At 39.8% G+C, this 16,735-nt stretch overlaps 1 protein-coding gene across 1 annotated transcript in view; it reads left to right on the forward strand.

The window, feature by feature from the left end:
- spon1a (spondin 1a) overlaps window positions 1-15,658 on the forward strand; it is a 41,192-nt gene extending 25,534 nt beyond the window's left edge. Inside the window, exons 7-16 of the mRNA XM_072465166.1 lie at window positions 6,063-6,127; window positions 8,239-8,440; window positions 11,773-11,913; window positions 12,362-12,437; window positions 12,572-12,754; window positions 13,236-13,406; window positions 13,488-13,655; window positions 13,887-14,051; window positions 14,514-14,780; window positions 14,937-15,658. Of these exons, the coding sequence (XP_072321267.1) occupies window positions 6,063-6,127; window positions 8,239-8,440; window positions 11,773-11,913; window positions 12,362-12,437; window positions 12,572-12,754; window positions 13,236-13,406; window positions 13,488-13,655; window positions 13,887-14,051; window positions 14,514-14,780; window positions 14,937-15,100 (1,602 nt within the window). The 3' untranslated portion in view covers window positions 15,101-15,658. The remainder of the gene's footprint in view (window positions 1-6,062; window positions 6,128-8,238; window positions 8,441-11,772; window positions 11,914-12,361; window positions 12,438-12,571; window positions 12,755-13,235; window positions 13,407-13,487; window positions 13,656-13,886; window positions 14,052-14,513; window positions 14,781-14,936) is intronic.
- The last annotated feature ends 1,077 nt before the right edge of the window (window positions 15,659-16,735 follow it).

Consider the following 16,735-nt stretch of genomic DNA (forward strand, 5'->3'; position numbering starts at 1 on the left):
TGAAGTCTCCGTGTACAGTATAGGACAGATATGTGCCTTGGGGAGTATTAAATTAGAAGCGCAGAAATGACAGGCTGAGTAAGAAGCTTGTGTTTGGCTCATGTTCTTCTGCTAATAGGGTTCACTTTTAGACATCCCTATTATTTGTGGGAGTAGCAGATTTAAGCTGCCGTGTGGTGGTTAAAGTCTGTCTCTCTTTCTCTGCCTGCCTGCTTTTGGTATGACGAAAACCAGGCTGAACTTTTTAATAACTTCGCCGGTGGGATGGCTTTAATTATTGGCATAAGTTGTCCAATTAGAAGGCACAGGAGCCAGCACATCTGAGAGAGAAAAGTTGACATGCGCTTATGTGCTGAAACCTGGAAAGTTCAGTAAAAAGCTGAATTAACCACACATTGTTTATCTTAAAGAAGACCATTACCATCATTACCATGTTGTAACAGTCTTCCCTCCTCATTAACTCACTCAAAGTTGTATTTTGAGTGATGTGTTTGAGTAATCTTGACTGTTTCATTCAAGATGCCATTGCTCTGGAAATACACTCCCACTGCCCTATGCCTTCCTCTACTCAAAAAAATAACATAAAACAGTGATACATGTAGGATTCAGCAGTGTTGTGCCATCATTTTGAGAAAGAATTGCGCTTTGTTGTGATGATGATAGATGTGATGTAGATGTAAAAGGGCAGGGGGAAATTGGAACCAGAAGTCAACTATTCTGTTTCTGTTATTAAGTAGTTTTAATTCAACATTGCGGTTTAAAATGAACTCAATGCTAAATAATAATTTCTTCTTTTAAATGTAACATATTCACTTCATATTCACACTTTTTTGATGACTTCAAGCGAGGGTTGGGCAATTATTTTCCTCCGAGGACCATATTCGAATCCAGGCAAGTAGCGGAGGGCCGGCCCGCGATCATTGGTGTGAAAAAAATGTAAAAAAAATTAAATATCAAATAAAATATCCCTTTTCTGTCAAATATAGGCTATTTTAATCTATTATCTAATTCATTTCACGTCATATTTATTAAGGATACAAGTGCAGACAGAAAAGGAAAAATAATAATAATAATAATAATAATAAATATAGCCGCAAGCGGCAATGATCGGCCCTCGCCACGCCGCCGCCACGCCGCCGCCACACCGCCGCCACGCCGCAAGAGGAGGGGGCGCTAACGCGCCCCAATTGTCCTTTTATTACGCCTACTGCTGAATCTGTGACGCTGTCACATCTTCTCCCCTTTGTTTTACCATCAAAAAGCAATTTTATTTTGAATTCTTGGCAAAATGTGCGGCTTTGCCGCACAGACACCGTGACTCTTTGAATGAAAATGTGGATAACTTTTGATGGTCTTGAAGATGAGTCTCACCAAATTTCAGGTTAATAGGGCTGACGCCCTGGGAGGAGTTTGTGAAAGTCTAAAGTGTAAACATGTTCTGGCGATTTCCCCATTGGAATAACATGAAAGGTTTCGGTCATCGTTACGGCAACGCCATAACAATTATGACATGAGTCATTGACTTTTTTGATGGGGATGCTAAAATTGAGTTGTGTGTCAAATTTCATATAATTTCGCAAAACTAAACATTTTACCTCCATATAAAATCTGTAGGGGGCGCTGTGGCGCCAAATGAATTTATTTCACTTCAAGTAGGTTTAGTAATTTGTGTGACTTTTCGTCAATGTTCACTGGGTGAAAAATAGGGGGGTTGGTCCCGAGAAGAAGAAGAAGAAGAAGAAAGAAAGAAAGAATAATATTCCGATGCGAAAACAATGTTTCCCATTTTTCAAATATCATAAACTATACATTTTCGGAAAGCGCTCGCGCTTTCCTACCTCATGGTGTGGGTCCCTGGTCACTGACGGGTACTTTCGATAATTTTGAGTGGGCTCCGCCCACTTTGTGTTTTTGGCCCTCTATACAGTAATAATGTTCAATTTTTGCCTTACATGCTTATATGCACGGAACATGCAAGAGATGGGGAACGTATTCGTGAGCTACTTAGCGCAAATGAGTGCTTTATATGGGGATGACGACCGCGAAGCGGTCGTCATCCCAATGTAAAGTGCTCGTTTAGTGCGAACTTTTGCACGGGCTTCGCCCGTTTACAACGGTAATGTTCCATTTTCCTACAACTAATTAGTATGCATGGGGCGTGCATGAGTGGAGGAGTGCGTTAGTGAGTGTTTGGAAGTGGGCGAGCGCTTCGCGCTCGATTTTGTGCGCACTACGTGCGCACTTTCGCAGCCGTGCTTCGCACGGCCTTACGAGATTAATAGGCCTCTCGCCAGCTTGTGGCGCTCGGGCCTAATAATAATAATAATATATATATATATATATATATATATATATATATATATATATATATATATATTAAATATTATTTGGCATGTTTAGCGGGCCGGATTATGAAGACATGTTTGGCGGGCCATAGTTTGCCCACCCCTGCCTTAAGCTTACATCAAAGATAAAAAAATAATAATATTTAGTGTCCTACAGCAGTTGTTCCTAAAGATAATTCAGGCATAAATCTAATAATTTCAGTAAAGGACTTCTGAAGACCCATAACAGACAATGCACTTATAATCAGCCATTGCACCAGCTGATCATTTCAGGCTGAAGATCTATACCTAAATGTTAATGTGTCTCCTGTCTATTCATATAATATTTGACTGTCTTAGAGTGAAGTCTTGTTCTATTATAAAAGAAAAAGAGGGAGATTTGCCCATAAGGCCATTTGTAGTTTTCAGAATGTATTGATAACGTTGTATTTGGCCATGAAATATCAAAAAGGTAAATTCACAAATGTTGCCGCTGATGATTTCTATTTGTGACTAAACCCAAGAAGTCACGGTAAAAAGCATTTTAACAATATTAATTTTAGCTGCCACCACATCTTTGTTAAATATTATTGGCCTGCAGGGCTTTTTATATACAAAAGCCAAATGATTGATTATGTTTTATGGTCAGTAATGTTTGAAGTTTTGTCCAAACAATTGTCTTGTGATCCAGGGTAGTGAGATTAACATCGCTATGGTGAAGGTTCATTCTTTCTTCTCCTTTTTATTACAATCAAATGATCATTTCAAGTGTGATTTTAAAGCATTTTTTCCTGTTGTGTGAAGCACTTTGAATTGCCTTGTGTAAGAATTGTGCTCTACAAATAGATTTGCCTTGCCTACAATTTACGCTCCTTGGACCTCGCTTGCAGATCTTGATGGTCTCTCTGATCCAGCAGTGGTATTTGTTGCTTTCAGCACGTATGACCCAGGCATTGTTCCAGTCCGTGATGTGATTTTGCCTCTTACAGTGGTCTGAGTCGGCTGATTACAGGTTTTCTTGTTCCACTTGTATTGCTATTTATTTTTTCACACTCTTTTTGATGTTTTTAACTGATGTGTTGATGTTCTGTTTCCTCATGACCCTCTGTGCGTGTTCTGTGATCCCTGTAAATGGTCAAATATTGAGATCACATTTAATCTTGCAGCCCTTGTCTAAAATGCTTTTTTCTAGCCAAGTAATAAATTATAGTAAATTGTCTTCCTCCCTATACGTTTTATATAAACCTATTATTATTATTATTATTGTTATTATTAAATGTCTGTAGTAGTAGGTTCTGTTTCGATTGGCTTCAACCGCTAGTTCAATTGTTAATCAATAGTTCAGTAATTACTCTCCTAACGATATTTACTGTAGCCAAGAGTCTGGCATGATTTTTAGTGAATTTTCTCTTAATGTGAGATTTCCTGGCTCAGAAGCTCTATTTTGGTGCCAATGTGTTGCTGACATCTCCATCTCCAAATGTTGTTTTTTGTTTGACATGATGTTGTAATTGTTTAGATATATATTGCAATTTTTTTCTATCCATTTCGGAAATAAACTAAATGAAGATTTCCTTTGCAAAAACATGTAAGTGCCAAGTAATTGATGCCTTGCAGTTTTGTCTTTGTGCAGCAATGTTTTCAATATCTAAATGTGTTGTTAATGCCAAAAACTGTCAACTCGATCAAATCCACTCACATTATTTCCATTGATTTTCTTTACAGAAAAGGGTAACAAACAAACAAAAACATCTGTTTTTGAACTTGAACGCTAAATACCAGTGTTTTAGTATATAAGATTATATTTCAATGCAACCGGTTTGTCTTTAGACGAGGCTTAACTAGAACTCTGAATTACAAAAATGAATCTATGCGACTTACATCCATATCCAAACAACCATATGGATTTTCTGAATTAAAGTGGAAATTCTGAATTAAAGTGAATTAAAGAAATTCTGAATTAAAGTGGAAAAAATAAATATTCATGTGCAATTACTGTCATACTCACATGCAATAATGTCACATTCATGTGCATATAACTGATGTAAATAGAGTGTTTATTTTACCATTATTAGTAGTATTATCTTGACTTATGCTAGCTGTTTTTATTTTATTTTGGCCGTGGCTGGAGAGCTGCGGTGCGGTCAAATGGCCGCGCAGTTTCAGGGGCCGCGGCATTTCCCTTATAGCCCGTTATAGCCTCATGGCTAACCCTAACCCTAACCCTAACCTTAACCCTAACCCTAACCTTAACCTTAACCTTAACCTTAACCTTAACCTTAACCTTAACCTTAACCCTAACCTTAACCTTAACCTTAACCTTAACCTTAACCCTAACCCTAACCTTAACCCTAACCCTAACCTTAACCCTAACCCTAACCTTGCCCCTAACCTTAACCTTAACCCTAACCCTAACCCTAACCTTAACCTTAACCTTAACCTTAACCTTAACCTTAACCTTAACCCTAACCCTAACCTTAACTTTAACTTTAACTTTAACTTTAACCTTAACCTTAACCTTAACCTTAACCTTAACCTTAACCTTAACCTTAACCTTAACCTTAACCTTAACCTTAACCTTAACCCTAACCCTAACCCTAACCCTAACCCTAACCCTAACCCTAACCCTAACCCTAACCCTAACCCTAACCCTAACCCTAACCCTAACCCTAACCCTAACCCTAACCCTAACCTTAACCCTAACCTTAACCCTAACCCTAACCCTAACCCTAACCTTAACCTTAACCTTAACCTTAACCTTAACCTTAACCCTAACCCTAACCCTAACCCTAACCCTAACCCTAACTTTACCCCTAACCTTAACCTTAACCTTAACCTTAACCTTAACCTTAACCTTAACCCTAACCTTAACCTTAACCTTAACCCTAACCCTAACCCTAACCCTAACCCTAACCTTAACCTTAACCTTAACCTTAACCTTAACCTTAACCTTAACCTTAACCTTAACCTTAACCTTAACCTTACCCCTAACCCTAACCCTAACTTTACCCCTAACCTTAACCTTAACCTTAACCTTAACCTTAACCTTAACCCTAACCCTAACCCTAACCCTAACCTTAACCTTAACCTTAACCTTACCCCTAACCTTAACCTTAACCTTAACCTTAACCTTACCCCTAACCCTAACCCTAACTTTACCCCTAACCTTAACCTTAACCTTAACCTTAACCCTAACCCTAACCCTAACCCTAACCCTAACCTTAACCCTAACCTTAACCCTAACCTTAACCTTAACCTTAACCCTAACCTTAACCTTAACCTTAACCTTAACCTTAACCCTAACCCTAACCCTAACCCTAACCCTAACCCTAACCCTAACCCTAACCCTAACCCTAACTTCAACCCTAACCCTAACCTTAACCCGGCGCGGTCCCTTAACGGCGCTAAAACACGGTCAAATAGCGGCGCAGTTTCAGGAGCCGCGGCGCGCGGCCGGCACAAAAATAACATGGCAGTTTCGGCCGCGCGCCGCGGCTCTGCAGACACTCACATTTATTTTATCTTTTATTTTTTAAACTTCCTATAAGTTATCTGTCCTTTTCCTCTGTATCTACCTGTGTTGCAACAATGAAATGTCCCCATGTGTGGACAATAAAGGAATATCTTATCTTAAATAGCTTATTGATCGTGCCTAACCGTTCTTGTTTAACCACTGGTGAGAGTAATAAAGCTGGTTGTTCTGTATCTCTGCTTATATGTCCATTTTGTCTTCTCCAGGGAGACGACGTCCTTACTGTGATCAAAATGAAAGCACAGTGGCCAGCCTGGCAACCCCACAATATGTAAGTGCTCATATACTTTTGCTGAATAAATAGCTTGGAGGGGTTAATAACAATATGGAAGCTGTTTGGGGAACATCTATGAAGCATCTTTTCACCTCAATGGCTAACTTCAAACTGCTGATGCTACATTCTCTCTCAATACATAACATTTAATCTCTTATTCATGAGAAAAACAAGAAGCATGTTGGCTCATTTTCCACAGAACAACGTTGTGCATAGTAATATTTTCTCAACCAGGGTCTGAAGGAGGGCCATGACTTTAAGCTCCAGTTTGTAATTAAAATGCCTGACCAGACCCTGCTTTGTTCTCGATCACATTACATCGCTAGATTCAAAACTCCCACAGAAGAAGAGCTCGGCATCACATTGGGGTTTGGACCCAACACTAGAGGATGCACACTGCTGTTTTTGGTAATGAACTTCTAAATCGTATCTTTAACTGTTATGTTAATGATTCTGAAATAACATTAAAGATTACACGTTTGATAAGGGATTAAGCATTTACTGCCATCTGGTTAATTTCAGTGCTATAAAACAAATGTTTTAAACTGTGCAGATATGTCGAAATACATCATAATAACAGGCCACATTTAAGTGTAAATTATCTGATTAATATCTAAGAGCTTTTACAGTTTCATTGTTGATAATATAAACTTTAACATTACTACCAACTAAAATATGGTTTAGGTTTTAAAATGCACCTTTAGCATTTGCAGACACCTTCTGCTCAACAGGCTTCTAGTCTTTTTGTGCTCTTAACATACCCACTATGCGTTTAATTGCATGTAAAGTTACTTCTGCCCTTTAAATTGCTCTGCGTGGACAAATACATTTATTTGATTGATTTCTATAAAGCAATTTTCATTACATTTTATACATTAGACAGTGACTTCTTTGACATTTAAATTACCTTAATGTCAGTGCCCTCATGCAAAGTGGTGGTGAGTCATATTGAAAGTGTAGAAAAACAACACAGGATTAATATTTGAAGTTAAGTTATTTTTGCCCTCAGACTTTCTGGGGTTCGGGCCATTCACATTTGCTTATGCCGTCTCTGTTCGACCTTCACATCTAACATCGCTGTAGTTTCTTCTCAACACTATTCTCTCCTTAATAAGGACGCCCTTTGCTGGTCTCTGGGTTCATTTGATTTGCAGACAGAGGTGCTGTTTGTCAGTGAGAGGTGTTTGATGAGAGAAAGCTGTTAATGATCTTATCAGCCAAGTTTATTTTGGGACTCTCTGAACTCTTTTGTGTTGGAGCAATTGTGTAGAATACCGTGATCCTATAGATGTTTAATGCATTTTATTAGTGTACGTTTTGAGGAATTTGTCCAAATGAAAGCAAAAAGATGCCTCATTCTTTTGGATTTGGATTCTTTACCATCGTGGGACAGGAGCCCTTTGGAGATAAAGCGTTACACCTTAAATTAGACTAGCTTTTCCTCTGTGTAGGTGCTGTTCTTCTGCTTGTATTTTTGAAATATCATGTCATTATTTGGTATTGAAAAATATTGTTTATGCAATGATTAATATTTCTCTAATCTTTTCATGGTTTTAATGTGGAGCACAGGTGGCAGTCTGAGATGAACCGCACATCCCTGTTTTATGAGGAGTACAGACTGTGCGTTCCCCAGAGACATGCTATTTCACAATTGTATTTTAGCATCGCTAACATTCATCATTTGAAATTAAACAAAACTACAGGACATCTCTCCCAGCAGCGTGCAAGTCTGTCCAAAAAGGTCAATTTGCAAATTAAGTCGTAATGAAAATTTTTTCAATTATTCTAATGTCAGTTGTAATTTCGGGCCCGTCCCTGATTGTTGGTTCAGTTTGGGTCATCTATTAATTCATAAAGGCCTTCTTTCCTGCAGCAAAAAGTATCCTCTAAAAGTATAAGTTTATTGTGTAAATAATCTTTTTTTGGTTTCATGTTCCATGTTCTGTGTTTTATGTGTTTGAATTTTAAATACAGAAAAATGATATGTATAATTTGTGGTAGATTGATAGAATTAAAAACGATTGTGGGGTAAAGAGTATTTGTCCAGTAAAGCTTTGCGTAGGTTTTCTGCATTTCAACATAGGATTTAATTGCCGTTTGTCCCTCAGACGAGCTGCGCCCTCTGCTGAGTTCTCGGTGGATCGGACCCGACACCTCATGTCCTTCCTGACCATGCTGGGGCCCAGTCCGGACTGGAACGTGGGTCTGTCTGCAGAGGACCTGTGCACTAAGGACTGTGGCTGGGTGCAGAAGGTGGTGCAGGATCTGATTCCATGGGATGCAGGCACTGACAGTGGGGTCACTTATGAGGTCAGGCTACTTTTCATTTTGACTTTACAGGAAAGAGGCGCTACGCTACATACAATCAAGATAAAAATGTCAGTTCTTGATACAATTTTTATTTCCAGTCCGCATTTGAGTAGAAACGAGCGACTGGGGCACACTTTTTAGCTCCTGAATCAATATATAGAATCAATAAGGGCTTGCATTGAAAAAAAAAATATTCAAATTTACTATAAGATGAAAATAAAAATAGGCTTATTATGAACACATTTTACAATTAAAATGTAGTGCAGAAAGTAGTTCATGAGTCCAACAACAGTCAACAGTCCTGCATGAGGGGAGTGGCTCAAATAGTTCATGTCCAGGGTGAGAAGGGTCAGTTGTGATCCAACCTGCTCGTCCCAGAGCCCTGGAGACGTACAGGTCCTGCAGAGATGGAAGCAGCCGATCACCTTCTCAGCAGAGCGCACGATGCGCTGTAGTCTCTATTTGTCCATCTGTCGTCTGGGCATTGAGTTCCAGGTTGTTGCCGCTGCACCAGGACACCAGCGGGTCCACCCCCCTCCTGGGGCTGGTCTCCAACCAAGAGTAGAAGGTGTTGAGTTCCTCAGCCAGTTTCCGGTCATCTGCAGTATGGGGGGCTTGTAGTTAGTGAGAATCCGGAGCCCACTCCACACAGAGGCCACTTAATTTTTTCAACCCTTCTTAATTTTTTTAATGATGAACAGAATATACAAATTTTAAAGCCAGTAAGACCCACAATCAGTCACTGTTGCAGTGTTTAACAAAAGCAAGAATGACTGGATGGGGACTGGGGGTGTTATAGGGAATTAATATTTCAGTTTAGTGGTTATTTAAATTATTGAGTTAGGGGTAAGCAGAAGTTATTGAGCGGCACGGTGCGCAACATTTTTGCTTCACAGCAAGAAAATTGATTGATTCCCAATCCCCCATAGGGCCTTCATATGGAGAGTTTGCATGTTCTCCCTGTGTCTGCGTCAGTTCTTCTAGGTACTCTTGTTTACTCTACCACTGAAAACAAAGATGCATCAGCTGACTGCAGCACTTATTTCCATGACAACGGACTTCAAGCGTAAAGAGCCACCTTGGATGCGCACCTTGGTAAATGCATTGCATACAGGCCAAAGCGTGATGCACGTTGGTGGCGGCAGAGAAAGAGCTGCTCTGAGCGACACATGAAGGCACAGGAGCAGAAGTGTCTCACTGATATAAAGTTGATCCAATGTGCCACGTCAGTCGCAGGTTGCAAACTGCAACTCTGCAACGCCCATTCATGTAAATATACGCCGCTAAACACTTTTTTAATACATTCCAAGCACTTTTACCCTTACCGTAGAGTGTACGGTGACATTTAGATCAGCCTGAGGTTTCACAGCACTCTGGCCCTGCACCCGGATGCGGGAGAGGCCGCTCTAGACCACTCGGACCGTTTACGGCGACCCAAACTGCCATGTTCACACTGGGACAATCGCACCACACTCGGAGCGGAAGCTCCATTATGTCCACCTAGTGGCTTTGTGAAAAGCCCTTAGGTCAATGTCTGAAGTAAAAAAGCCCTAACTGTGTCCATCGTTCCTCCTCTGTGTGATAGTGTCCAAAAACAAACACACTTTACTCTATGGTCATGTGTTTATTTATTTATTTAAATTTAGATTTAACTTATTTATTGCTATTTTATGGTTTTATTATTTTGCTTTGACTTGATTTGACTGGTTTTATTGTTTTAGTGAGATCAAATTGAGCCCTTTGTATAAATTAAGTGGATTTGGATTCAACTGTTGATTAAACAATATAAAAGTTACATTTAAGTCCCAACTACTTGTTCTCAGCTGTGATGTTATGACTCATGACATGTTTACTCACACCTTACAGTTGATGTATGTTTTCACCATTAAAGTTGCTACCTTGTGAACACAGCTCCGGCTTCAGGCCTGCTGTCTGACAGTCTTTCTAAATTCAGTGCGCCTTGTGTAACCCGTCTTCTCACACGTCGCTCCAGCTGGGTCTTATTCACACTCTCAATCTGACCTTGTCAAAAAAACGCTTTCTATTCTCATCCTTTCACTTTGCTCCTCACGTGCTATCATCATACTCAATTCTGTTTAAGTCTATTTGTAATTAAGCTACATAACCATGCATTTGTGTGTTGAGCGTGTTTTATTGTGTAGTGAGTACAATATAAACATATTTTTTCTGAATAGAAATAAATAGGCAGAGGTAGGTAGCTAAGCAAAAAAATCACTAAAGAACTTACAATACTTACTTACTAGAAGCTAAGATTAAGATAATATAAGATAATATAAGATAAGATAAACCTTTAATATCCACACAAGGGGAAATTTCGTTGTTACAATGCAGTAGAAACAGGAGGAAAGGACAGATTATAGAAAGTTTCAAAAACACACTCTTAATAGAACTCTTATGAACAAAAACAAAAAAACTCTTATTAACAAAACTCCTCTCCTATCTTAATAGGGAATGGAGGGGGGGAAATAAAATAATATAAAAAGATAAAGATAAAAATAAGATAATAATAATAAAATAATGATATAGAATAGAATAAAATAAAAATAAAATAAAGTAAAAATTGCTAGCACAAGACTAGGTAATACTATTAGCAGGTAAGTAAACCGAATAAAAACAAAATAGAACACTCTTATTTACAGGTATTGCACATGGTTAATTCAGTATTGCACATGAATATGATGGTATTGCACATGGTTACATCAGTATTAAATCACGATCAATGACAGTACCAACTTTTAGTTAGTTCCACAGCAAAAAATGAACTCCTCTATAAACCACATGCTGCCACAGGAATGGCTGAAAGTTCACACAATAGCTTAGGCCAAGTGTGTTTGACTAAACCGAGGTTAAACCTAAGTGCATAAAAAGCCAAATCTGGCCATTTTCCAGCAGGACTGTAGCAGAGGCAGCAGTAGAGAAAGTAGCTAAAGGCCCAGTAAAGAGTTGTCTTTATGTCTAAATGAATCAGAGTTCTGCCCTTCCCTGTGCTCTTCCCTCATAATCACAGACCTCATGCCCTTGTGCTCTCAGTGGACATGGAGGCTGAGCTGCACTTCAGGCCCAGGCAGCCAGTGGCAGTGCTGTTCTATCAGCTCCATGCTGGCAGACCTTTACTGTTGACAATTAAGAGCCTCTGCCATATAAACCAGAGCCCTCGTACTCAGCAGTATACTGTGTGACCCGTCCTTTCTCTGACTTTTGGGCTTTGTTCAACTTTGTTGAGTCACTTTGGCTTTTTGCTCAATGTATTTTTCAAACAGCCTGGCGGTGGTAATCCCACTGTTTCACTGTTGCTATCTGTTTTTTTTTAGTCTCCCAACAAACCTTCTGCGCCTCCGGACAAGATTCGTCCTCTGACCAGCCTGGATCATCCACAAAGCCCTTTCTATGATCCTGAGGGGGGTGCTATCACTCCTGTGGCAAGACTGGCAGTGGAACGAATAGCCAGAAAGGTTTCTTTTCTACTATTACTACATTTACAGTTTGGATGGAAATTAGTGCATGGATACAATCTGGAGGGTTTAAAGCATGTTTATCATGTAGGTTCATGAACACACAAATAAACTAAAATATTCGCCCTTTGAACCACATACGCAATTTTACTTGTGTCCAGTATGAAACTACTTTGCATGATGAAACGGAATTGTACTTTGTACTAAAATTCAGAGTAATACAAATAAAACAAATGAGAATATAAACAGCTGAAATAAGGTCGTTTCTTGTTTGGCTATTGTGATCATGCACAGCTGAGCTTCAGAAAAGATACAAGGAAACCTCTGGTCTGTAGCGGCCTCTAGAGGCAATGACGAAGAATGACATTTATATCATTGGTTGGGGTTACTCAAATAGTAATTTCAATGGAAATACAATTTTAACGTAATATTTGAATTGTGTGCACAGGGTGAACAGTGTAACATTGTACCAGACAATGTGGATGACATTGTGGCAGATATCGCCCAGGAGGAAAAAGAAGAAGGTTTGGATGTGTTTATTTTGTATATGATGGTCTGTCAACATTCTTTTCCCTTGCTGCTTGATCTTTGGCGACGTTTTGGCAAGCGGCGAGTTTATATTGTAAACTGTGTATATTCATCAAATTTGCATTGGCAGATGACACTCCTGAAACATGTATCTACTCGAACTGGTCTCCATGGTCGGCATGTAGTTCAGCCACATGTGAGAAGGGAAAGAGGATGAGACAAAGGATGCTGAAGGCCCAGCTGGACCGCAGTGTGCCGTGCCCACACACACAGGACTTTGAGCCCTGCATGGGCCCTGGATGTAGTGATGAAGGTAAATAAAATGTTCTAATCATACACAGAACGTGACATTTTAAAAAGCAGCCAATAATCACTTAAATTCTTCAAATGTCTAATGGCACTTTGCTTAAAGGTTCCATAACATGCAAAATCGACTTTTCAGAGCTTTTAACCTTCTTACATTGCTATTTGTGCTTCATATATGTACCCAGAGTGTTTTTTTGATTGATTCCCGCAGTTTTTAGCTATATTACAGACTATCTCCTTTCCGCGAATCTCCAAACTGACGGGGGGTGGGTGCAAGACCGTGTCATAACCACAGGCACGCGTCACCATCCCCCACCATAATTTCCATGGTTAGAGTTTAGGTTTAGAAATAACTTTCAAGTTATCAATGCTTCGTAACTATGTAATCACACTGCTAACATTTGTGCCAGAGAGAACAGAGACTAGCGAAAGCGAGCTGACAAAAGTGTTTTCTTTGACTCTGAATACCTGACACAATCCCTGTGCAGAGGGCTCCACCTGCATGATGTCAGAGTGGATCACCTGGTCTCCTTGCAGCCTGTCTTGCGGGATGGGCACTCGATCCCGGGAACGTTATGTCAAACAGTTTCCAGACGATGGTTCAGTTTGCACCATTCCCACAGAGGAGACGGAAAACTGTGTAATCAATGAGGAATGCGGTGAGTTCAGACGTTTACAGCCACATAAAGTGCATCATTATTTAAAATACTACAGTCATGTTACTTCTCTGTTCCTTTTAGCTCCTAGCAGTTGCCTGGTGACTGAGTGGGGTGAATGGGACCCGTGCAGCGCCACCTGTGGTCATGGGATGAGGCGCAGGGAGCGCTTTGTCACATTGAATCCTGCAGATGGCTCCATATGTGACACTGAGCTGTTGGAGAGGGAGAAGTGCATGATGCCAGAGTGCCGTGAGTATAACAGCATTTACACCCTGCACCCACACCACCAATCTAGACAATCGTTTGGAGAATGAGTGCACTGCAGTCAGCCAGATCGTTGCCCAGCATGAGTTTGCAGTTAAATCAATGGCAAACACCCACATGATTTGAGAGCACATATGCTCTCAAATCTTATGTACATTGTGTATTTCCTAAGACAATTGTGGACAAGAGTGTGCTGATGAAGACTGTTCTGTACAGACACAATCCCGTGCCTGCTGTCTCCCTGGTCAGAGTGGAGCGACTGCAGTGTGACTTGTGGGAAGGGCCAGAGGACTCGACAGCGCCTGCTCAAGTCTCCTGTAGAGCTGGGGGACTGCACTGAGGAGTTGGCGCAGGTGGAGAAGTGCATGCTCCCAGAATGTCGTAAGTCTCTGCACACAGATCTGGTGCGAAATGTTGATACAAATTTGGGATTTTTTTTTTCTGCAATGACAATACTTAAATATTATGATAATGCATCAGAAATGTGGTAAAATAAGCCAGTAGATGTCTTGGTTGAGGTTCAAATATCTTACAAAAATGAATGGAATGAAGTATCTTACAACCCCCCCACCTTTCAGCTAAAGTATAATGAAACTCAATGATTAGGAAACTTCTTAATTACCATTTTCTTCTTGTTGCACCACTTGTATTTAAAAACTGTAATAGTTTATCGTTGTATAATGCATGTCATTTATTTTTCAATGTGTAAAATACTAATGAAAGAAATTCTGAAGAGATAGGCACACTTTATAAAATCTCCTGTTGGACTATGGTAATCAGTTATATTTATTTGCCATCATTCAAATATACTTTAATCACGAATAATAAAAACGGTCTTTTCAGCTATTGACTGCATCATGTCAGAGTGGAGCGAGTGGTCAGAATGTAACAAGTCCTGTGGAAACGGCCACACCATCAGGACTCGTATGGTGATCATGGAGCCACAGTTTGGGGGGAATTCCTGCCCCGAGATCATCCAGAGAAAGAAGTGCAAGGTCCGGAAGTGCACTCGCGGGCAGGCCAACAGTGACGAGAGAAAGAGACGGAGAGAACTGCGAGAGAAGAGGAGAAGCAAGCAAGGGCGCTCTGAAGGGACCGCTGAACACCCAGGTGTGTTCTTGGACTTTTCTTCTCTTTTTATAGACCATTTTTATTGGATGGAATGCACAATACAATAGAGTACATAGACATAGTATAGACTAAATACATATTTGCTATGAAAGCAAGTTGTGTATTTATTTATTTATGCTGTTTTTTGTTCTGTAGGATGCAAAATGAGGCCCTGGTCAAGTTGGACAGAATGCACAAAACTTTGTGGTGGAGGAATCCAAGAGCGACTGATGACAGTAAAACAGAAGTTCAAGACAGCTCAGCTGTCCAGCTGCAAGGACAGGAAGGAGATTCGGGCCTGCAATGTGCACCCGTGCTAGAATGGACACACATGAACAAAAGATATGGGCTTACAGAGCCAAACAATACTGACACACCGTGATACATGCACTCAGTATAAGGCTGAGCAAGGATGTGTAAACTAAAACATCCAAATATACATACATCTAGGTTATAAATCTAGAGACATGAGGCTTGAGGCATCAGGTTTGAAAAACAGAGACCACTGTCCTTCACATTCTCAAAGACCTGATACAAAGCATACACTGATTTATATGAAATGCCTTGTAAGGTACACCCCAAACCTAAAGCACAGGCACAGAGCAATTTCAGGATTTTCTATACGTTGTTTCTAGAATACAGAAAACACTTGTCTCCATCTCTATTGTTGTACATATGCACCACAACTTAAAATTCTTTATGATTTCTAGCATTACTAGTTTGTGCATTTTTATATATAAAATAATATGTCCCATGATTCTTACCAAAGTCTTGTGTAGATGTTTTCTAGATGTCTCCACTTTCTTCTCTGTTGCTGTAACATATTAATATTTTGGAATAATATCACCTTTACAATAAAAGTAAATGTGACAAGTTTTCTTCTGACTTATTGTGGTTGTGGTTAACAAACTTTTTCATCATGTTGAAACACACAGATGAAGTGGAGGGCTGATAGAGGACCACAGTGAATACAGTGAATAATTCAAAGGGGTACATTCAGCACAGGTTATTAGACCACACTAACATGTTCGATAATGTGGTTATAAAAGGTATATTTTTAAACTTAATGTAAAATGTGCTGCTTGTGGCAATGTGGGCCAATTCACCAAGAAGCCAGAGGACCAGGCAAAACGTGGTCTAGGGGCTGCATTTAGGCTGAACATGTCTGTGTTGTATTTGATCTAGGGCAAGTAAGGATTTGAGTTATTTTAATGGTGTTGAAGGTGTGATAGTAACAGACGGCCACTAGATGGTAATAACGCGTCTTCAAGCCTGGAGAACGAACCAAAGCGAGTCATCCATCCACCCCAATATATATATATATATATATATATATATATATATAATACATCCATGATCGACCCGCTGCAGAATTGATCTTTTTTATAAATCTTAATCAAACTATCACTCAATTGCCAATTGTTATACACACATGAAGCCGCTTACATATCACATGAAACACATTGGCTATGGTGCATCCTGAATCTTTCTGAGTTTTCTTCAGTCTTTATCCACATAAACGTAGCCTATAATATTCCCATTTTTAGGATGGCACTTGTCAAAGGCCATGGCCATGTCAGTGGCGTGAACTTTGGTCCTCTCAGTATTACTCAAGGGACAGAGGCGAAAAATCCAATACACATCACAATGCTACTTGTGTTTCCATGCCAACACACGCACACAAGGGGCAAGTCAACGCACAGGCTCAGGTCGCATGCTATGTAAATTATTATGGACAATGCTGATGTATCAACATTTGACAAGAAACGTAAAAGATGACACAGCTAGAATACATTTAGGGACTTGTGTCATCCTGTAATCTCGGTGTGTTATTATTTTGTGGCTCACAAGTCATTATAATAGGTATACGAATATATAATATGTCCGTGTGACATTATGAGTTTCCCCTTGCACTGGACTCTCATGAATATTAATATAACTCAAGGCACTTCAGT

The sequence above is a fragment of the Eucyclogobius newberryi genome, unplaced genomic scaffold, assembly GCF_026437365.1.
Source record: "Eucyclogobius newberryi isolate DKJ021-1_F unplaced genomic scaffold, fEucNew1.0.hap1 SCAF_5, whole genome shotgun sequence".
Taxonomy (NCBI): Eukaryota; Metazoa; Chordata; class Actinopteri; order Gobiiformes; family Gobiidae; genus Eucyclogobius; species Eucyclogobius newberryi.